At 55.3% G+C, this 23,048-nt stretch overlaps 1 protein-coding gene across 2 annotated transcripts; it reads left to right on the top strand.

Moving 5' to 3' along the window:
- The first annotated feature begins 2,747 nt into the window (after window positions 1-2,747).
- IFRD2 (interferon related developmental regulator 2) lies at window positions 2,748-22,721 on the top strand. 2 transcript variants are annotated; one of them, XM_073352593.2, is made up of 12 exons: window positions 2,748-3,036; window positions 11,937-12,053; window positions 12,511-12,595; window positions 13,389-13,513; window positions 14,194-14,351; window positions 15,948-15,998; window positions 17,132-17,313; window positions 17,739-17,844; window positions 18,372-18,509; window positions 19,242-19,370; window positions 19,600-19,695; window positions 20,518-22,721. In XM_073352593.2, the coding sequence occupies exons 1-12, from the start codon at window positions 2,991-2,993 to the stop codon at window positions 20,596-20,598; spliced, it is 1,314 nt and encodes a 437-aa protein (XP_073208694.1). In that variant the 5' UTR covers window positions 2,748-2,990; the 3' UTR covers window positions 20,599-22,721. The 2 variants fall into 2 exon arrangements, with proteins under 2 accessions (XP_073208694.1, XP_073208693.2); XM_073352592.2 differs by lacking the exon at window positions 2,748-3,036 and adding an exon at window positions 11,413-11,589.
- Window positions 22,722-23,048: the final 327 nt, after the last annotated feature.

Below are 23,048 nucleotides of genomic sequence, written 5' to 3'. Positions count from 1 at the left end.
AGCTGTGTCTATTGATAAGTGAGTTCTTACCAGGCAGAAAACTATCAACCTCAATTTCCTTTTACATCTTCTAGGCACTTCCCTTTCTCTGGAGGGGATAGGCATTATCAGGACAGGGTTGTATTCCTAACAGCCCAATAGCATCTTCTTTCAATGTGACTAGTTTGGAATGTGAGGATGTGACCGTTCGCTTCCCAGCTTATGGCTGCCTCTGCTGCTTAGCCAAAGAACCTAAGCACAGGGCCTCAGACTGTCACAGTAAGAGAAGGACCTTACACTGGCAGACAGTGATTTTGATTCTTTCTTTTATACCTCAATAACTAGCCAAGTGATAAGAATACACCTAAATTCTTAGAGTACAGGCCTTTACATCTATATCCTAACAACAACACTCAGTGATTTCAGCTCTTAGTAAAATTAGCTCTTTTGTGATTTCAACTTGTAGTAGGGGAGCCTTAGTACTGGTGCACCATTGGCCCAAAGTGAATCCAGCTCAACAGCCTGTAATCAGACTCCTAATGAAATCAAAATTAGCTCTGATATTCCACAACGGAGAGAGAAGGCAATACAGTTAGCATGTAGGACCCATACCACCACATATTACTATCTAACCCCAACCTCTCTCAATTCAAAGAGTTTTGGAACCCGTGTTCCTTGTCTAGTGAGTGCTACTTAGTTGATGGCAAGTCCCTCCATCATAACAAAAGGCCAAGTACAGTTCCACTGTCCTTGATTCCCATAATCAGGGTAATAACATTTTATTCTTCCAATAACAGAGACACTGGGGATCCCACAGCAGCCAAAGTGACCATTTGGCCAGCTATGGCCTCATTCTAGGCGGGGTGAGTGTGCCTATGCAAATGAGATCAGCCCCTGAAGTTCTTTTCCACAACTTGCCACACCTCACCACCAGATGTCAGGGTGGAGCTCATCCTGACTCTGCTTACATGAATAAATCTTTAGATTTTAGATTCTAAAGGACTGGCAACAGCGTGATTTGTGGGTAGGATCTGATTTGTATATTGACCTGGGTCTGGGGCTTGGTCCTTTGGGACTGGGAGAACCGTTTTTCTTTTACTGGGGTATTGCTTTTTATAACCATTTGTCCCCATAATGAGTGGCACTGGTGATGATACTGGGAAACTGGAGTATCTAAGGGAATTGCTTGTGTGACTTGTGGTCAGCCAGTGGGGTAAAACCGAACTCTTCTCTGTTTGGCTGGTTTGGTTTGCCTTGGTGTGTGTAGAAACCCCAGCCTTGGGCGGTAACTGCCCTGCTTTAAGCAATTTGTCCTGAATTGGCACTCTCAGTTGGGTCCTACCAAGGGCAGCACTGTTACAGATGGGAAGCTGGAGTTACCCCACAACTTGGGGCTAGCGGGGCGTAGCTAGTTCCTGCGTGCCCATGACCGGCACAGCCTGACCAAGACAGCAGTTCTTTGGGACTCACAGCGGGGGAGCAGTGAGGGGGCTGGCAGGTGTGTTTGCTGCAGGGGGGGACATCCCTAGGTTGTCTCAGTCCTGCAGGTACCTGGGGGAGGGGGCCAGCACAGGGACCCACTCTGTGGAGTCCAATTTCTTCAGCTGCTGGCAGTTCTTCCATAATGAATCCAAATCAGCCAGGCCGAGTCAGTGCCACCTGGGGTCAGGGCCAGATTAACACAGGGACTTTAGGGGCTGCAGCCCAGGGCCTCAGCCTAAGGGGGACTCCGCAGGCCCATTGGCCGGATGTGGCCCGCTGCTTCTTTTCATCCAGCTGGACACCAGCCCCAGAGCCTCGGCGCCACCCCCATGCTGCAGGGCTGGAATCGTGAGCGCCAGCTTGCCAGTGTGCCCCTAGGCAAGGGGCATTCAGGGAATCTGCACGCTGCCCCCAGCCCCCGTGCCAGCTCCACAGCTTCCACTGGGTGGGAACCGCAGCCAATGGGAGCTGCTGGAGCAGCACCTGTGGACATGGGCAGCGTGCACCGCACAGACAGGCCTGCCTGGCCCTTCCGCCAAGGAGCTGGGCATGCCAGTCACCTCGGGGAGCAGAGCGGCGTGGACCCAGGGCTGGCAGGGATCCTGCCTTAGCCCTACTGACCAGGAGCTGCCAGAGGTAGCCACCTCCAGGCCTGAGCCTGCACCCCCTACCCCATCCCAGAGCCTCCTCCTTCACCCAAACTCCCTCCCAGACCCCGCACCTCCACCTGCACCCAAACCCCTGACCCAGCCCTGAGCCCCCTCCTGCACCCAAACTCCCACCCAGAGCCTGCACCCCAACCTCCAAGCCCATCCCTGGCCCCAGCTGGGGCTCCACCCCAATCCCCTGCCCCAGCCCTGAGCCCACTCCCGCACTCCAAACCCCCAGGAGCCCCACAAAATTTAATTGCCCCAGACCCACAGGAGAATTAATTCAGCCCTCCCTGGAATGCTGGGGCAGGGCTTGGGGATGCACATTTCGATGTTAGCCAGCCCCCCAGATCTGTCCCACAAAGATCAGAGCACTTTCTTTGCTGCTGTCCCAGCTCTTCCCAGGCCGGACCCCCGGCCCACGCAGCCCCAGCCATGGGCATCTGCACTTGACTTCGCATCTCCCCAAGGGCTGCCACGTGAAACGCGCCCCAGGAGGGCCGCCCGTAGCGGAAGGGTTAACACAGCTCCGGCCGGCGCGCGGCGTCTGCGGGGACTTGTAGTCCGTGCCCCAGGCAGCGGTTGCCCCAGGCGCGGAGCATCATGGGCCTCGTAGTCCCGGGCGCCTGTCACAAAGCGCGAGGGCCGTGGCGACTCCACCCCTCGCGGACTGCGCCTCCCAGGGGGCAGCGCGGCGGCGGCGGGCGGGCCCTGCCCTGCCCTGTCCTGCCCGCGAGTGAGGGAAGATGGTGGCGCCGGCGGCTGCCGCGTGGTTCCCCCCTCAGGCAGCGCCCGGCCCCGGCCACCCCGAGCCCGCAGAGCGCGCCCGGCCCCGCACCGCCCCCTGAGAGCGCCCGGCCCGGCCCGGCCCGGCCCGCCATGCCCCGCTCCCGCCGGGCGCACGCGACCCGGAGGGGCGGCCGCGGTGAGTCACCGTAGGGGTGGGGGGTTACCTCGTGGGGGGTGGCTGTGGGGTGGAGGTGGCAGGAGAGGGGGTGCCCGGGGGTGGAGCCGGCCGGCCGGGTTACCTTGTAGGGAGGGGCAGGCTGGGTGGGACGCGCTCAGGCTCTGCCAGCTCCTGCCTTAGGCCTTTCCAGGCAGGGCTGCGTGGCCTTCTGTACACTCGCCTCAAACAGCTCTATAGGCTGCTGCCCTCGCCTCCCATGACCCCACTCCCGGCCGTAGTTCTGGCCTGGGCTGCACGTGGTCTTACCGAACTCACTGCTCAGCCTGAGGGTGGGGTGACTGGGAATGGGGGAAGCACTTCGGGGCAGGGGCTGTCATTTCAGTCTGTGTTTGTGCAGCACCTGTCACAGTGAGGGCTTGGTCTGTGCCTGGGACTTGTAGGTGCTTCCAGAATAAAATGCCGTTATCCTCAATGTACGGAGACTGTGGTCTGGTTTACACCTAAAACTGAGGTCGATCTAGTTATGGTGCACAGGGGTGTGAAAAATCCAGCTGTGCCAACTTAAACCCCCCAGTGTAGACACGACTAGGTTAACAAAAGAATGCTTCCATCTCTCAGGGAGGTGGAGTTACTACAGCATAGGGGAAACCCACTTCTCTTCACTGCAACCTGCATTGACATTACTAGTTCCTGTAGCGGTGATATGGCTTAAATGACTGACATGGAATCTGTGGAGGAACAGCAACTTGAACCCAGGTCTCCCAAATCTCTCACTAGCACCCTGTCCGCTAGACCCTGTCCATCCTTCCTCTCATTGTGGTTGACTGAACTCTCCTTAGCTGAACAAATCTTGCCTTTCCTAGTCATTTAGGGACCTGTGAATTGAAACAGCAGGTGCAAATACACTTCGTTCTGTGTGCAGTTCTGTTGCTGTTTTGTGCATTGACTGTCCCCTTATGGTGATACTTGGTCAGGGCATCTGTTTAAAAATGTTTAATTGAATGATACATTTACAGGGTGCTCAAACTTTGACAAAGTACTAAAAATATAAATCCAACAGCAAAATAATGCTTTTGGACTTTTAAGATTAAATTTGGGGGCAGTGGTATGCCTGCGAAATCAGGGCAGCTCAGGATCATCTTCAGTATTGCTTTTCAGTCTGTGAAGACTACAGATTCCAGCGTGCATGTTCCGCTGTAATCAAAGCACCTAGAAGTGTAGTTGGCAAACAGCACCTCATATTAAAAATGGGGGCAGCTGGGATCTGCTTCCTTCTCCCAAATTAGGTACATACTTTCTGCCAAAATGGAGCCCTCAAATGTGTATTTAAAAAAAAAAAAGTTTGGGAACTGAATCTAGTTTTAAAGGTGAACAACAAGGGGGAAAATTGAAGTAAGTGGAGATATGTCCCATGTGCTCCCACTAACAAAGCTTAGAGGGGGGGAAGATTTCAGCACAGGAGGAAAAAAATTAGACTCCTACGGAAGTTCTGGATTCAGTAGAGAAGGCCCAGAATATATCCGTGGTTGTGTGGGACTTAAAGTGGCTCTGGCTTCATGCGTCTTAAACTGGGAAGAACAGGAGGATGTTCCAGATTTAACATTTAAGATTTAAAACATTTAAAGGATTACCTTGAATTTTTGAAACTAACTTAAAATCCGAGTTTCTGATAGTCTTCTTTAGATAATAATGCCTACGCTTTTGTCTAATTTCCTCTCTCTTAAAAAATGGAATGGTTAATTTGCTCAGCTTGCTGCTTCTGTTCAAGGCCTTTTCAGCAGGGGAGAAACTGATTATATATGGGAAACAGAAACTGACTAGTGCTGTCAAATGCGCAAAGTACACTGTGGTAAATAGAGAATTTATTCTTTCTCATTTCATTTTTAGTCATATTATTTGGGTTACGGTAGCGTCTTAGAGATCAGTCACGGACCAAGTCCCGTTGCGCTGGGCATTTTAGTAACACAAACAAAAAAGCCTTTCTCTGCATCTTTTGTGTTTGTAACTATATAATCGGTTAACAAAAAAGTTGACAGGAATGTGACTTTTTTTCAAGTTGACAGTGTCTTTTTAAATCTTATTTCTATGCTGAAATCCCTCTTTCAAAGGCACATTTCTGTTTTATCTATCTCCATTTTCACTTTCCAGTTCACTCTTAATCTTGTTCCTAAGCAGCATTCTTGCATGAAAGGATACTAAAAGTAGGGTACGTTCTGTCAGCCTATGTCTGAACTAAAAGGAAGCAATGTGTCTGTTACCAAGCTTATGCTTGCTAGCTACTGGAGTCTTCTGATACCTGGGTGCAAACAGGAAGAGCTTCCAGGTGGGAATTTGTCGCGGTTGTTATACAAAGCTGTAGCTCTTTTGCAACCCACACTTGTTCTGCTATTTCTGTGCGTGCATCTCCTCTGAAATCCTGTACTCCATCTCCTCTCCATTTCATGTTCTTTGCTGCTAGTGAACTGCCCACAATGAGATCTATGCTGTATGCCATGCAAAAGTAGCCTGTTTCTGCCTCAGGTAGCTAGCTTAGCATCGGGAAGACACTGAAGACAGGACATGCTGTGAGGTCCAGAGGAGGGAGCAGACATACCTGGATGTATTTTTTCAATATCTGTAAAATGCAGTAGTAAAACTTCTCACTTAGAGACAAATGTTTGAGTGGACAAATCACGGAAGCTGTTACTGTCCGTCTGCAGTTCAGTGACTGCTGGGGAATGCATTGCTAGCCCTGTTTCTGTTCTTTGCGGACCACGTCATAGTTGGCGTTATGGGGGAATCTTCAGCAAGGTTATTGCAAAGGGAACAACTTCACTAAGTGGGATATATTTTACACTGCGGTGTCCCTGACCCAGCCTGGAACTTTCCATTCTTCACAGCTGTAAGAGAGGCATGCCGAGCATGTCTCTTCTGCAGGTGTGTTGGATGAGTGCACTTTCACGCATGCAGCTGTTTGCAGTACTCCAAATACACGCAGCTGCAATTGTGCCAGACTGCTGTTTGCTTACAGACTTGGAAGCCAGTGCTGTGCAAACACTTGTTTGGTGTCCTGGGCATTGTAGGATCACCTGGAAGGTCTGGCTGATGTGGATCTATCCCAAACCACGGAAAGCCCCTGCCTATGGCGCAGGTTATTCTTTAGGTTGCGGTAGCACCTGGATGTGCATGGCACTCTCCAAACAACCAGTTTAAGCAACTGTGTTCAACAGAGATGTGAGACGCTCCCCTACCAAAGCTGGATTTGAACGTGGTATTCTCTAACATGGATATAACATGGTTTTAAATGTTTGCAATGTGTAAACAAAGGCTATTAACCAGGGCTGGAGTAATTTTCTAGGCACTTATTAGCCAAAGGGTTAAATCTAATATCCAGAGAGCAATGCAAAAGATGAGGGTGCAGGATAAGATCTGGGGGCTGGTTTTTCTGAAATCCACAGCAGGGCGCCCTTTGCCTGTGCTGCTAGGAATGGGCTGTTTCTGGACTCTGCTCAGGCAGCCCCATCTTGGTGTGGCTGGTGGCCATTTGGCTAGAAGCCATTTTACAGAGACTTCCTTCTGAGGATCTCAGAATGCAAATCTGTTAGTAGAAGGTGGGTTCATGCACGCCTGGCTGTGGTGAAAGAGGGGGGTTGCAAAGGGGGCTTCTTTCTTCCTCCCCTGCTTGGGAGGTGTGAGAGAGAGATGCTGAGAAGTGGGGTGAGCCTTGCCATGTGTCAGGGTGTATCATTAGACAATACAGAGCTGTCTTTATTGCTCGCCTGACAGAGCTCCCTGTACTGCTACTTGGCATTGGCATGAGTGGCAAATTGCAGGCACTTAACCACAACAGCAACTAGCTGAGCATGTAAAAGTTCACCAATGTGCTCTGCAGAGCTCCATGTAGAAGGTTGCATGGGGTGGGCTGTTCTTGGGAGCGGATCTGAGCCCCATCCTGCTCCGCATGTCTCTCACCTGCCCAGGGGGCTCGGGACAGGTTTTGTATCTCCGTTCGGTTTGAAAGGCCCATAACCCCCACATGCCCTGTTGTGAGGGACTTGTTGACTCTGCTTCCCAAAGATCCCAAACTGCTGCTTTTCCCCCTGGCCACTGCATTGTGCAGCACCCTGCTGGCAAGCTCCAGGGGGAGGGATCTCTGAGAGGGCAGGCTGTGTGCTCAGCATTACACTTTCATCTCTCTGCCAATCCGGCTCAGGCATTCAGTGCCACGCTGTTCTCACAGCAGGCATGGAGCCTGAAGAACATTAACCCTTCAGAAACATGTCCCTGGCGCTCTGCTTGCTGTGATGAATAGGATTCGATATACCAGCTGCCTTCTGGTCTTAATCCTTGTGCCTTAGCAAAGAGGCTAAAAATAAAACCCAAAGGTTTGTCCCAGTTCCCCTTCCCTAGCATCCTTCTGCCTCAGCCCTGTGCCCCAGTCCCTGTTCCCCTTCTCTCTCCTGCACCCCAATCCAGGCATCTCCCCTCCCCCCCCCCCAACTCCAGCACCCCTCTGCTCTACCTCTGACCTCTTTTGGCAGTGCTTAGTTGGGTCGCTGTAACTTAATGTGGTGCTGTTTTGTTCTGGTTATAGCAGCAAAGCCCTTGGCTCTCTTCCCACAAAGCTTGTCCGCTTCTGTGTGGAGTTATGTAAGGTGAGCCTGACTCTGTTTACCACTCAGCTCAGCATTTTTGTGCTGCATCAGCACACAGTTTCCAGGGCCTGTGTGCCTCTGGCCTTGCTGGGAGGGTGCCACCCGATGCAGTCTGTGGATGTGCCACGCCCCCACTATGGGTGCCCGCTTGGGTTAAAGGCTCACTCTATGCAGTTCTCCAGAAGGGTTCCTCCAAACTACCCTTTAATATGTGTATAGTGCTGCTTCTCCCAGTGATCCCAAAGTGCAGTCACGGGTACCACCACTGACCTGCGTATGGGGGGAGGGGTGCAGGCAAACCCTTCACGCAGTGTTCTCTGTCTGGCCTCCTTCCAGCTTCTTCTGAAGTGCTGGGCTTTAAAGAGCTGGCAGCTGTGTGCTGAGCTGGCACTGGCTGGTTTAACACTGAAAGTGGCATTAAGTTGTTTCTGTTTTGACAAAGTTCCCAGCTGTGAGCAATGTCCCCCCTCCCCCAAGCCAGGCCTCAAGTGGGGAGGGGCAATGGGGCAGTCTGAAGGGGGGTGGATCCAGATTGCCCTTGGGGGAATACTGAGGCTAGTTCAGTCTGCACTGGACTGGGCTTTCAGGGATCGCAGCTGTTTCAGGAAGAGATGCGTTTGGAGGCTACCTGTGACGTCTCCAGCTGGTTTAGCCCCTGGAGCATCCTCGCTCTGATGTCCAGCTTTCTGTAGGGTCCGTGTCTTTGGCCAGTATGGCTTGCACTCTTCACCACTCCCTCCCGTGGGGGTGTGAGGGAGGACAGTTGGCTCTGTGAGCTTATGTGATTAAGACACTTATCTCTCCACGGCAGCTGCTGGGTTCCTGTTGCTGCCCAGTGTATCGCTGAGTTCTCCCATCGAAACTGTGCATGCACCCCTTCTCCAAAGCACCCGGTCTCTGGTGCTGTCGTGCCCCTGGGCCGGCTGCAACCCAAGCTGCCCAGCCGACTCCTCCAGGACACAACCCTGCGTGGGGAGCACCGATTCAATGGCTGCATGCCACCTCGCAGGCAGAGAGGAAGGCCAGGTGTGGGCACTTAATCCTGGACTTCCCTGGCCTTCAGCACCCGGCTCCATCAACACTCCTGCTGCCTCTCGCACTGGCATCCCTCCCCCTCGTGCTCAGAGGCTGCTCTGGGTCAGCTCAGCCATTCGTGATCCTGCTGGCCTGTTGCTTGTGCTTGGCATGCAGAGTAACTGGTGCTGCTTGTTGTTCATGAGCTAACTTCAGCGTGTAGTCAGTGTGCTTGGTGCTCCACAAACCATGAATGGGCCCTGCCCCAAGGAACTTGCAATCAAAGCCAAAAAGGGGGAAGATGGATTGGACTGGGAAGATTGGGATGGACTGAACTCTTAATAGCCACATACCAAGGGAACTGATGGGCAGGATCCCCTGGGAGAATGACATGAGGGGGAAAGGAGTCCAGGGGAGCTGGCTGTATTTTAAAGAATCCTTATTGCGGTTACAGGAACAAACCATCCCGATGTGTAGAAAGAATAGTAAATATGGCAGGCGACCAGCTTAGCTTATCAGTGAAATCTTTGCTGATCTTAAACACAAAAAAGCAGCTTACAAGAAATGGAAGATTGGACAGATGACCAGGGAGGAGTATAAAAATATTGCTCAGGCATGCAGGAGTGAAATCAGGAAGGCCAAATCACACTTGGAGTTGCAGCTAGCGAGAGATGTTAAGAGTAACAAGAAGGGTTTCTTCAGGTATGTTAGCAACAAGAAGAAAGTCAAGGGAAGTGTGGGCCCCTTCCTGAATGAGGGAGGCAACCTAGTGACAGAGGATGTGGAAAAAGCTAATGTACTCAGTGCTGTTTTTGGCCTCTGTCTTCATGAACAAGGTCAGCTCCCAGACTACTGCACTGGGCAGCACAGTATGGGAAGGAGGTGACCATCCCTCTGTGGAGAAAGAAGTGGTTTGGGACTAATTAGAAAAGCTGGATGAGCACAAGTCCATGGGACTGGACGTGCTGCATCTGAGAGTGCTAAAGGAGTTGGCGGATGTGATTGCAGAGCCATTGGCCATTACCTTTGAAAACTCATGGCGATCGGGGGAGGTCCCGGACAAATGGAGAGAGGCTAATGTAGTGCCCATCTTTAAAAAAGGGAGAGAGGAGGATCCAGGGAACTACAGGCCAGTCAGCCTCACCTCGGTCCCTGGAAAAATCATGGAGCAGGTCCTCAAGAAATCAATTTTGAAGCACTTAGAGGAGAGGAAAGTGATCCGGAACAGTCAGCATGGATTCACCAACAGCAAGTCATGCCTGACTAATCTAATTGCCTTCTATGACGAGATAACTGGCTCTGTGGATGAGGGGAAAGCAGTGGATGTGTTATTCCTTGACTTTAGCAAAGTTTTTGATACAGTTTCCCACAGTATTCTTGCCAGCAAGTTAAAGAAGTATGGGCTGGATGAATGGACAGTAAGATGGATAGAAAACTGGCTAGATCGTCGGGCTCAACAGGTGGTGATCAATGGCTCCATGTCTAGTTGGCAGCCGGTATCAAGCGGAGTTCCCCAAGGGTCGGTCCTGGGGCTGGTTTTGTTCAATATCTTCATTAATGATCTGGAGGATGGCGTGGACTTGAACCCTCAGCAAGTTTGCAGATGACACTAAACTGACAGGAGTGGTAGATAAGCTGGAGGGTAGGGATCGGATACAGAAGGCCCTAGACAAATTAGAGGATTGGGCCAAAAAAAATCTGAGATTCAACAAGGACAGGTGCAGAGTCCTGCGCTTAGGATGGAAGAATCCCATGCACCGCTACAGACTAGGGACCGAATGGCTAAGCAGCAGTTCTGCAGAAAAGGACCTAGGGGTTACAGTGGACGAGAAGCTGGATATGAGTCAACAGTGTGCCCTTGTTGCCAAGAAGGCTAACGACATTTCGGGCTGTATATGTAGGAGCATTGCTAGCAGATGGAGGGACGTGATCCTCGTTCTCTATTCGACACTGGTGAGGCCTCATCTGGAGTACTGTGTCCAGTTTTGGGCCCCACCCTACAAGAAGGATGTGGACAAATTGGAAAGTGTCCAGCGGAGGGCAACAAAAATGATTAGGGGACTGGAACACATGACTTATGAGGAGAGGCTGAGGGGAACTCGGATTATTTAGTCTGCAGAAGAGAAGAATGAGGGGGGATTTGATAGCCTTCAACTACCTGAAAGGGGGTTCCAGAGAGGATGGATCTAGACTGTTCTCAGTGGTAGCAGATGACAGAACAAGGAGTAATGGTCTCAAGTTGCAGTGGGAGAGGTTTAGGTTGGATATTAGGAAAAACTTTTTCACTAGGAGGGTGGTGAAGCACTAGAGTGTGTTACCTAGGGAGGTGGTAGAATTTCGTTCCTTTGAGGTTTTTAAGGTCAGGCTTGACAAAGCCCTGGCTGGGATGATTTAGTTGGGGATTGGTCCTGCTTTGAGCAGGGGGTTGGACTAGATGACCTCCTGAGGTCCCTTCGAACCCTGAAATTCTATGATTCTGTAAAGCTGTCTTGTGGCCAGTCTTGGCTCCTTTCTCTCTCATCTCCTGTGCCTTGTCCCCTTTCCATATGGTGCTGATTATCAGAGGCTCCAGGTCTCCCTTCTTTATCAGCAGGGCATGTCTAAACTGGGGTTGCTAATTTGCCAATATCCTCCCTTGCTATCTGCGTAGACACTTGCTGCTTCCTTATTTGCAGGCTACATATGGTGCAATCTGATATTCCTGTCCCCATCAGTGCTTGTGGCAATAGTAGCAAGGCGTGTGAGTCGCTGAACCCAGCCCTCGGGGCAGACTCGTCACCAGTGGGGATCTAGTTAGCACCCCGAGTCACAGTACAGCTGGCTACAGGCATGTGGCGCCACAGCCTGTTGGGAGGCATGGTGGTTTGCAGGCATACAGCTAGGTCCCTGCCTGGCGGAGCTGGCAGCCTGAGTTGGATGACTCGTGAGTGAGGCTTAATGGGCAGAGGATGGGGAATATGGGAGATCCAGCGGAGTGGAGGGGGAATTGATTAGATCTCCCTTTTGCAAGCTTCCCTGGCATGTTATGTGGGCAAGTTCAGTCTGCCTTTGTACACCTTAAGCTACTGGCAGCTACAGGAAGCTGGGCCAGCTAGCTCAGTGATGGCAGACCCTGAAGGAGGATTATATTTCTTACAGTTGCTGGGGCAGAGTAGGAAGGTGATTAAAGGGGCAAGCGAGGCTCTCCAGGAGTGGAGTGTGGGGCTCTGCTCTCTCTGGAGGCTGCCCCTGTCGACCTAACCCCAGCCCCCTCCCCTTCTGGTTTCCTAGGAGCTCGGAGCAGCGCCAAGGCAGAGTCCCAGGCCAGCGATGATGAGGCAGCCAGTGAAGTACTGAGTCACTACAGCAGCACCAGTGAGAGCACCAGCATCGCTGAGGAGGGCACCGGTGAGTGAGAGGCAGGGGGCGTGACAGGTGGAGAAGGGCTGGCTAGAACCTGCAGCCAGGCAGGAGCAAACCAAGCACATAGCAACAGAGCGCTCTGTGTCTCACCAGAACCTCCCTTCTCCCCAGCATCTTTTTTTTTTTTTCCCCCTCCCTCCCTCTGGGCCCATAAAAATCAGGGGCAGGCTAAGAAATTCCAGGCCTCGGTTTTGTAAAGGACTTTAACTGATGGCGTGCGAGGGCTTGTCCCAGGCCCAGTCACTCTAGCTGACCATGGAGCTGCCTCCAGGTCGGCCCTGCAGGGTCAGTGGTTCTGATCAGGTGTACGAAGCACAGGGCCAGGTGGCACAGCTGCTACTCTCCTTCCTGGGACCGGATGTGGGGGTTGGCACTGCGGCCTGAGGTGGGAAGAATGGGTCCATCTGGCTGCTCGGCATTTGACTCTGGCTGTTGCTTGCAGGGAGCGATGCTGTGGACGAGCAGGCCCAGCAGGAGGAGGTGGAAGACAGACTGAAGGAGTGCATTGACAACGTGACAGACAAGAGGTGAGATGGGGATGGGGAAGGCCCATGCCAAGGCTTCCTCCCACTCCTCAGCACTGGCCCTTCCTCGGGGAAAGCACAGGTGTTCAGTGTGCTGCAGCTGTCCTGGGAGCTCTCGCCTCCTCTCTCTCCCTGCTATGGGTGTCCGTAGGTGCCAGGAGCCCTTTGCTCCTAGTACGTGCAGCACATGCCAGTGGGCTCAGCCAGACAGGGAAGAGCTTTAAGAGCGTGTCTGGATTTCATCCCCAGCTTTGCTCTGTCCAGCTGGGAGAGGGAAAACTAGTCTGGGAGGCATCTGCAACTTGATGGGAGCCATGGCAGATAGGGTACGAAGGCAGCTCCCCTGGGATCTCATCCTGCACAGCTCCAGGGAAAGTACTTCTGTTCCTGCTCCAGCTGCAGCGAGGCCAGACTGGACAGGACTCCCCTGTGGAGCAACCCTTAGAAGCGTGTCGTCATAGCTAGTACCCCCTTTGCTCTGCAGCCCTGCTGGGCTGGGCACCTCCCTCAAGAAGGGTAAGCTGGCCTTGGAAGGGGTGTGCTCTGCACCCCCTGTTGAGAAGAACCCATTGGGATGGTGACTCACCCTTTTCTCAGGGCTTCCCTGGCTTGGGAGGTTTGTAAGCCCTTTGGGACTGGCCCCAGAATGTCTTCCCTCTCTTTCCTCCCCTCCCCCTGCTGAGCCTGCCTGCCTACAAGGAAGCTGATCTAGGTGATGAGTGGCTGGGGTGGCCCTTGCCAGCTTTTTCAGGTCCCCACCTCCCTCTCAATGTCTAGCTCAGGGTATCTTTTCCAGCACCAGGACCCGACAGGTAGCCCTGGAGAGCTTGCGGCTGGCTTTCTCCTCCAAGACACTCTTTGACTTCTTGCTGGAACGCAGGCTCACGCTCACAGACTCCTTGGAGAAGTGCCTGAAGAAAGGTAAGGCTACCCATGCCCTTCCAGCCCTGGGAAGGCCCTCCGTAGCGGGGCAAGGGGCTACCATCTTCCCTGCAGATCCGGCCCCTTGGCGTGAAACCAGTCTTTATCTGCAGCCTAGATCTTCTCCTGACCTCAGCAGATCATAGCAGGAACGCCCGCAGACCATCAGCTGCAGGGGGGCGGGGTAAGTAGCAGGAGCAGAGACACCCAAGGGGGACGACCAACAGAACATGCAGTGTCTTGAAACTAAACCTTTGCAAACCCCCTTTGCAAATCTTTTTTTTCTTGCCTGCCAGGGCTCTGTCCTGGCAGGGCTAGCCCCTAATGCAGTATAGTGAATGCAGGAACTAACTCTGCCTTCAGCTTCTACAGTGGGAGCGCCAGTTTCTTCACTCTTCTCTGGGCAGGTTGAAAACCTCAACTCTACCAAATAAATCAGCTTGGCTGAGAGCCCCCCTCCAGTCTCAGGACACCAGCCCGAAGTGCTGAGCAAAGTTCTGCTCTGCCTGCATTGGACATTTGCCTCCATCCAGCAGCTGAGGGGTGTCGATGCACCTCGCTGCGTGTTCCTTGGTTGCATGCACGTGCCCTGTTCTGCTCTGGCACTTGAGGCAGCCTCCCAAGTGGAGGAAGGGAGAAGATCTTGAGGCTGATGGAAGTTCTCTTCTCCTGCCATGCAGGTAAAGGGGAGGAGCAGTCTCTAGCTGCTAGCGTTCTCACACTACTGTGCCTTCAGATGGGCTCGGGCCCCGAGGGGGAGGAGGTTTTCCGCAGCCTGAAGCCCCTCCTCATCAGCATCCTGACTGACTCCTCGGCCAGCCCCATCGCTCGCCAGAGCGTAAGTAGCAAGTCTCCAGGACACAGGAGCCCAGCTGGGTTCCAGGGGTGCAGAGCAGAGAGCAGCGCTGATGTGCTTTAAAGAGAGCTGTGTGGAGCTGGGTCTCCCTTGCACCTGGGTCTGTCTCGGGTTAGCTCTAGGCTTGTAGCAGGACTGTGGCTGGGTTATCACAGAATGTGTGAAACTGACCAGTGGCTGTGGAACTCAGCATTCACTTTCCACCAGTTCCAGCTTCTACAGGGAGGAATTCAGCTGTGGGTGTGATGGGGAGATGTGGCTCTGAAAGAGGTTGAGTGCCAGTCCTGGCTGGGCCTACCTGCTTTTGGACTTGCTCATGCTGAGCCTGCAGACCTGGCCCCTTGGAGAATGGACCAGACTCAATACTATGTCAGGGGACAGGCTGGGACAGGGTCCTCTCTCCCTTGAATCCTCGTTCTCTTCCCATCTCTGCTCTGTCGGTGGTCTCATCTGCAAGGCTGGCTCCGTGATCCAGGGCGTGGGAGGGTACTCTCCAGAACTGAGAAGAGGAGGCCTGACCTTCCCCTCTGTCCAACCCGCCTGGATCCATGGACAGGGGCTAGAGGAATCCAAGCAGGCGGACCAGCCCCAGGGATGCAGAGACAGGAGGCCTCCCTCCTGAGCCCCCGTGTGCACAGTCCCTCAGGCCAGCAGGGCAGCACCCCAACCCCTGCTCTGCTAGGAATCAGACTGCAGTTTGCCCCGGTTACAGGGTGCCCAGGCTCCTGACCACACTGGCAGCGCTGAATCCTTAGCGTCATGTGCCATGGGGTGCGGCTTTGAAACGTACTGGTGTAACAGCCACCCTCTTAGCCAGCATCAGGGAATGAACCGGGAGCTGCCACTGCTAAACAAAGTCTCTCCAGCTTGGACTGAAGATCCAGGGCTCCCTAGCTGGGCTGTAATACTTATAGCTTCTCCCCGACCCTTCGAGGTGGCACCCCCCACTTTGAGCAGTGCTGCTTGTGTGCTCCCACAAGGAGAACAGCCTCGACCTTACTGACTTAGAGCAGTTCAGTGTGAGCCCAGTTTCCCGGGCCCTATGGGGTCATGCAACCCGACTGCCCCACTCGGCCTCCTCCCTGCCATGCTCAGAGGCCAGGGATTGACTGGGCCTGGGAGACTGTACCACTGTCTTGCCCATAGACAGGTCCCTGCAGGGCACAGGTGGCGTAACACTGGCAGGCAGCATGAGGGCAGCTTGCCCTGCCTTGTGCCTGCATTGTGCAGAGAGAGCTCCTAGGCTGGTCACCAGCAGGAAATCACCCCAACACAGTCTGCTTGTGCTCTGTGCCCCCTGCTTCCTGCCAGCGTGGGGCAAAGAGCCACAAAGAGCCATGGAGGCCAGGAGCAGGCCAGATCAGCCAGCACAATCCCCAGTATGAACAGAGGGCTTCCTGGCCATTTCCCACAGGAGGGGAGGCGCCCAAGCATAGTCTTAGAGCAAAGGCACCTGTGTTAGCTCGTGGCGCTGGAGGATTTTTCCAGAGGGGTGGCTTGGAAGGAGTTAGGCACTGGGATCTAGGGGTAGGGATTGGCCCTGCATTACTTCCATAACCCGTTCCTCTTCCTGTCTAGTGTGCCACGGCCCTGGGCATGTGCTGCTACATTGCTGCTGCGGATGTGGAGGTAACTATGCCGCGGGCTAGCACCCAACGGGTGCTTTAAATGGAAAAGCTAGGGAAGGCTGCTCAGCCCCAATAGGGTCTGGTGTCCCCTTCCTTTCCCACCCCAGAGCCAGATGCACTGAACCACCACTGCCACCATCTCGCGGGGTGCAGCAGTTGCTACTGCTCATCACATGGCTGCTTCAGAGAAGGTGGTCTTAACCCCCCTTGTCTGCAGTACTATCGTACCAGCCTGGGGGTCCTGCCTGGCTGCTGTCCCTGCCCTGGAACTGTCCAGTTCACTAGTCACTAGCTGTGCCCTTGGCTTGTTTGGTCCCACCTGGCTCTGCCTAGTTGGATGATGGGATGTTCCCCTCCAGTGTGGGAGGGGCTGTGATCCTCACGCTGTTACCAGAGCAGCTGTTCAGAGGAGAGCAGAGTCCTGCCCCTCATGATCAGACCCACCCGTGGGAGGGACCCAGGGAACTGGCTGCCATGTCGCATAGGATCCGGGAGTCTTCAGCCCTCTTCTACACGTCCTTGCACCTCCAGCTACTGCCAGTATCCCCAGGCAGCCAGTCTCTGCGGCTGGTTCTTCATCCATGACCAGGGCAATGTGGAAGCACCAAGAGACACCCCCACCCCCAGCAGCTCATGACAGGGAGTTCCTCTGGCACAGAACCTGGAGCTTCTCTGGATAACAGGCTGCTTCTGGGTTGGGCAGTCAACACACAGTCAACCTGTGGAACTCCTTGCCAGAGGATGTTGCGAAGGCCAAGACCATAACCGGGTTCAAAAGAGAACTAGATAAAATCATGGAGGATAGGTTCTGCTATTAGCCAGGATGGGCAGAAATGGTGTCCCTAGCCTCTGTTTGCCAGAAGCTGGGAATGGGCAACAGGAGATGGATCACTTGATGATTACCTGTTCTGTTCATTCCCTCTGGGGCACCTGGCAACTGACCACTATCGGAAGACAGGATACTGGGCTAGATGGACCTTTGGTCTGACCCAGTAGGACCATTCTTATGGGCAGACCCCGAATGTGTTGACCTGGTTGAGGTGCTCTCATCAGAGGCTGCTGGGGCTCATTCCTGCCCTCCGATTCCCCTGGCTGTGTAACTCCCTGGTGCGCTTACACTCTCTCCTGCCCTAGGATCTGGTTTCCTGTCTCACCTGCCTGGAGGGCATCTTTGGAACTTCCTGCCTGGAGGAGGGCAGCTCTGTCCCCACCCACCACAGCCCCCTGCTCCAAACTTTGCACTGCAACTCCCTCCAGTCCTGGTCCCTGCTCCTTACCATCTGCCCCAGCTCCCAGATCAAGAAGATCCTGGACAAGTGAGTGACTTGACAGTGCTAAGGAGCTAGATGTGAGCAGGGAGTGAGCTGCCATTTGACCCTTTCATGACAAGGGTTCAGAGGGCAATGCATGTCCTGTTGCACCAGCTGGGTGGCAGGGGGTTGGACTCTGGGGCTGACTGAGTGGAGAAGTATCCCATCCATTGTATGGGGTGGGAGCTAGCCCAGACTCCAGCACTGGCCAGGTCAGTCTCCATTGTGGCTGGCAAGTAGCACAGGAGTGTGCTAGCTGCTCTCCATAGGAAGTGTGGCAGGCCGGCTCCCCTGCTCTGTCTCCACGCCCTCCTGCCTGAGCAAGGCCCAGGAGGGTCTCCCCTGGCTGCCCATTGCCCTCTGAGATGCCCAGGTGAGCGCAGCGTATCTGGTGCTGGCTCAGCCTTGATTCCCTGGCTCTCCTGCTGCAGTCACCTGCTCAAGCTGCCGCTGCTGCTGTCCAGCGACAACGTCCACCTGCGGATTGTGGCGGGCGAGACCATCGCGCTGCTCTTCGAGCTGGCCCATGAGCTGGAGGTACGTCTCAGGGTGCTGCTGGGGCTCAGACAGGCTCAGTGCTGCGTGGGGCGCGAACCCTCAGCTGTGGTGTGTCTGCCTCGAGTTGGTGGCCAGCTCCGTGCTGCAGTAGCGAGGTGCAGAGGAGGCTGGCTGTCTCGAGAAGCCTGCCCAGGGCCCCTGCTATAAAGGGGCTGGCTTGCTCTCACCTCTTGCTGTTTCCTTTCCCTATGCTCCTGGCAGGGTCCTGTTCTGTCCCCTGCTGCCACGATCCACATCACTGGCAAGGGATGCCCAGGGGCACGGGCTGGTTATGTGTTCAGTGGGTGGTGTCCATTGGGAAGACTGGCAGTAGGACCTGCTCCCCCACTAGAGAGCCCTCCCAGCCCAGCTGCCCCTATCCGGAGAAACCCTAGCCAGGCTCCAGGTTAACCCTCGCCTAGCACTCCAGCCATGGCTAATCCCTGTTCTCTGCCAGGCTTCCAGCTGTGGGGTGAATTCCAAGCAGGCTGCTCATCACCTCCCCAACCTCGTTCCCTCCCACACAGGAGGAGTTCTTCTATGAGGACATGGACCTGCTGTGCACCAATCTCAAAGCCCTGGCCACCGACAGCAACAAGTACCGGGCCAAGACGGACAGACGCAAGCAGCGCTCTATCTTCCGCGATGTGCTGCACTTCGTCGAGGTGCTCGCTAATCCCTGCCAGCCCTAGAGAAGCCTCACTGACGGGGAGGGGAGTGTGGGTGCTAGAACCGGGCATGCCCATGGCAGAGACCAGCCTGGGTCCTGCTAACAGGCTGCTTGGCAGGGTTCTCTGTTGGGATACAAAGCTCTAGGCCCCTTCAGCCTGTTACTGCCCCAGCCCTGACTGCAAGTCCCAGCTGGCACCTCACTGGGATCTCTCTGGGGGTGGAATCATGCCATCTTGAGGTGACTCCAGACCAGTTACCCTGCCCCAGTGGGGCAGGAGGTGTAGCCTGCAAAGGGCTCAGTCACTAAGGACTTCGAGTGTCTCAGTCCAGCAGTGCCCAGTGTGTGACCCACTCAGGTTGCAGGGCTGAGCGTGTATTAGAATGCCAAGGGGCTGGGATGGCTGCCACCAGCCAGTCTCCAGGAATTATGAAATAGTAAGTGGCTGGCAGCTATGTTGGCATCACAGCTGGCCCAAGGCGAGTGTCTTCCGCAGGGCACAGGGGCCTGTGCGTCTGAGGAGAACTGCCAGCTGGCTTATGCCAGCGCACTGTGGGTGAGTCATTAAGCTGGGAGCTGCTGGGCTCATGGGCCCTGCTTTGTCCAGTGGCATTCCCTGGTGGGGGTGGCTCTTTCCCCATGCTCCGTGGATGCATGTCGGATGGGGCAGGGCTCGTGCTCTCCTGGGCTGCCTGGCGAGTCACTAATGCCACCTCCCTGCCCCCAGAACGGCGAGTGCCATGAGGAGACCATCAAGTTTGGCCTGGAGTGCATGTACGTGGACAGCTGGGTCAGGAGGAGAACATACAACGCCTTCAAGGAGGTGCTGGGCTCCGGGGTCAGGCATCACCTACAGGTACTGAACTGGGGGCAGGATGCTGAGAAGGTCTGGCTGGGGGGGAGGTGGAATCAAAGACCCTCCCAGGTAAGGGGGAGCGTCTCCTGAACAGGTGCTTGGCTTGCCCCAGGTGGCCGTGTGTAGTGGGAAGCTCGTTGCTGGTGCTGGGTGTGGTGGGGAAGCAGCTGCCCCCTCCCTATGAAGGCTGGGGGGCACACCAACAGGTCTCGTCTCATGTTGCCCTTAGAACAATGAGCTGCTGCGTGAGATCTTTGACCTGGGGCCTCCACTGGTGCTGGATGCTGCAGCTATCAAAGCCAGTAAGATCTCCCGCTTCGAGAAGGTGAGTCGCTCGGCACTCGAGCCAGGCCTGTGGTCCCTTTTGCCTGGCTCCAGCGGTGCTGCCTGTGTCCCAGGAGGTGCTGGGCAGAGCCCTGGTTTGCTTCCCTTCCACCTCACCCGCAGCCCTCCTTGAGGGGGTCACTGAGCCTAGTGGGGAGGCACCAGGGAAGGGCTGGAGAAGGCTGCAGGTAGCTGTGATGGCTGGGGAGGACTCTTCCGGCCCTGCTAAAGCCCATCACTGGCTCCTGCGGCCAGGCTGGGGAGAGCAGAGGGGACAGCTCCCCATTCCAGGCAGAGCTCTCCCCACGAGCCTTTGGGGTCCAGAACCAGGAGTTCCCTTACCACCTGGGGCCAGGATCCCAGGGCTTGTTGGGATTGTGGGTCCAGTCCCAGGAGCTCGGTTAACACGGAACTAGGCCCGCACACCTCCAGGCTGGTGGCCAAAGCACTGGGCTCCCCCAGCGAGTGAGACAGAACCCCACTTGGCTCAAGCAGCTGCTTTCTTCTCTGGTGAGGGGCTGGCCCCCCTCTGATTTCACCGGCTGGAGGGGGGAGGATCTGGTGGAGTGCCCCGTGCAGGGATGTAGAGGGATAATAGGTGGAATACCAGGAAGAAGCCCCCAGCGTTGGCTGAGTAATCTCCCCAGGGAAGGTCTGGGAGCCCCATGGCTGGGGATGTGGAGGGTACCAGCACAACTGCCCGTGAGCAACCCTGCTTTGTGCTCTGGGGCCAGCCAGGGTGGGTAGATGGGCCCTAATGGCACAACCTGGTAGTCCTGTCCCTCCCCCTCCAGCTGACTGTTCCCTCTCCTCTCACCCCCAGCACCTGTATAACTCGGCCGCCTTCAAAGCCCGGACGAAAGCCAGGAGCCGCGTGCGCGATAAGCGAGCCGATGTCCTATGACGGAGGCCGCTCTCTCCGCCGCCTCCTGTACAACCCACGGACTGCAGACCCTCACCACTGTGACACAGGGGAGGAGCTGGGGGGTGGGGCGCTCGGCCCTCCCAGTTCATCAGCTCCTGCCACGCCCCTCACCCCTAGCCGCGGGGGCTTTTAGATATGTACAGACTTGTATTTAAATGGCGTGGCTGGTGGATCCCAGTGAGATGGCCATGGGCCAGTTTTATTTTTTTAACCAAAAAAATGTAAGTGAGGTTTGGGTGGGGGGGAAGCCCCCCACTTTTAGCTGGTGATTTTAGCCTCCTCTGGCCACCCCCCGCTCCTGCGAGCCCGTTGGGCCATCCAGGTGCTGTCCCATGGAAATGCTGTGAATCAGTGTGCAGGCTGGAGGCACCGGGGAAGGGGGGAGGTGGATTTTCAGGTGGGTGTCTTGTTCTCTCCCCTGCTGTGGGAGCTGTTTGCCTTGGCTGGGTGAAGTGGGAATTGGCAATTGAAGTGGCTTTTGAAATGCTGAGGGTGTGGCATTACTGCAGGGGCTGTTCGCCCTGCCCTCCCCAATACATACATGCTTGCATTGGGCCCCTCCCATGTGCACAGGCCAACCAGCTCTTCCCCCGCCCTTCCAGGAGTCCTGAGCATAGCTCAGGATGTGCCCAAGGGGCCGTGGGCCATCAGCAGCCACTGGTTTGAGAGAAATCCCCAACCAGTGTCAGGGTGGAACTAACAGGGCCCCATGGGGGTAGGGTCACTGCTGAGGAGCTGCTGCTCCCCTCAGATGCTCGTGTTTTGTGGGGTGGGGTCTTGGGGTTCATCTCCCATAGCAGGGTGCAGGGAAGGTCAGAGTGTGAAGTGGGGATCGATCGCTTGCCAAGAGGGGTTGATGCAGTCCCTAGTGTGACCAGTGAGGGGGAGATGAGATTCCCCCACCCCCTCCAGGGAGAAGCTGGAGATCTTGGAGCGAGCAGCAGCCTGCTCAGGGCCCTGGGCCCCTGGCTGCTAGAGACGAGGGTGGGATTGTGGGTGATGAAGGCAGAGCCTAGAACTGAGCACTGGAGCAGGCTACCAGCACAGCCGCCCCCTACCCCCCGCACCAGCTCTGTCCCCGTCACACAGATCTCCCCCCGAGTAAGCCAGGTCTGACTCAGTCTAATAGTAACTAATGGAGTGTAGTGCCTGGACTAGCCCCAGACCTGTCTGCCCCCCACCCCAAAGCTGAGAGAAACTGAGCTGGTGGGAAAGGTGAAATGCACCATGCTGAGGGAGCAAAGGGCTGCAGTGGGGGCGGGGCAAGCCTTGTAAAGGCTCAATGAGGCATTGCAGGGCTGGGAACTGTGCTCGCTTTAACCGGGCATTGTCTCTTTAAAAATCCCCTTTGGAAGTGATTCTTCCTCTCCCCCTCACTCCGACCCCTCCCCCCCCCAAAGAAAACACAGGCAGGCTTAGTGTGACCCTACAGCATGTGCTGGGAGGGGAGGGCCCCCTGTTTCTGTAGTGCCCCCTCTTGCCTTGCTTGGCAGGTGCTTGCGGGAGGGGGGTAAAAGGCCAGGAACCACACTCCCTCTGCCCTCCCGGATGAAAAATTGCCCCTCTGAAGGCTGCAATTTCACTTTCTTCTGAGCCTTGTTACCTGCCTGTTGGGGGTTGGGTCCCCTCCCGCTCCCACTAACCTCTGCCCAGAGCTGTGGGAATGGGGCCAGCCACCCCTTGCTAGGAAGCATCTCCCCTGGAGTTCTTTGAAGGTGGCTCCCTGCCTGGGGTTGAGGCCTTCCTTATAGTCTCCCTCTGACAGCACAAAGCTGGTCCAGGTGCTCTCTGGCTATGAAGGTCACATCAACTTCTCGCCACTGCTCTGCGGGGCTGGGCTCTGCCATAGTTTGGGGGGGACACACAAAGAAACCATGCCAGAGGGGGAGAAGAAAGGCAGCAGGGGCAGAGCGAGGTGGGACAGGGCAGTAGCATGGCCCAGCTTGTGCTCTGTATCATGGAGGGATGGGGACTTTGCTATGGGGTGCTCACCTGGGCCACTGGGGTGTTCACCCTATCCTACAGGGCTTCCCTTGAATGGATTGCTGGAGTGGTTTTATAACAGGGTGATTAGCGGAGATCATTAAAAGGCAAATGTCTTGGCTGCCTAGTCTGATTTCAAAAGCGGTAAGTGCAGGGCAGCACCCGCTGCTGGGGAGGGCAGGGAGAGGTGATCAGGGCTTTGGATGTGGATGGGCCTGCTGGGTTGGGATGGGCTGTTCAGGGCAGGGGTGTGCCCTAGGGCCATCTCTGCAGCTCCTGAGGACATGCTCTGCCTGCAGCAGGGCTGCCTCCCCCATGCAGGAGCCAGGCATTCCCTCCTCCTGTCTGCGTCTGGCAGTGCAGGATGGGACCCTTGTCCTTTCCCAGCCCCCTGCCATGCATGCTGGGCCGGTGTCCCCATGGCGGCCTCGGCCACAGAACCATCC

The sequence above is a fragment of the Lepidochelys kempii genome, chromosome 7 (genome assembly GCF_965140285.1).
Source record: "Lepidochelys kempii isolate rLepKem1 chromosome 7, rLepKem1.hap1, whole genome shotgun sequence".
In the NCBI taxonomy this organism is placed as follows: Eukaryota; Metazoa; Chordata; order Testudines; family Cheloniidae; genus Lepidochelys; species Lepidochelys kempii.
Note: the sequence above shows the minus strand (reverse complement) of the source record. Positions and strands in the feature narration are given on the sequence as shown.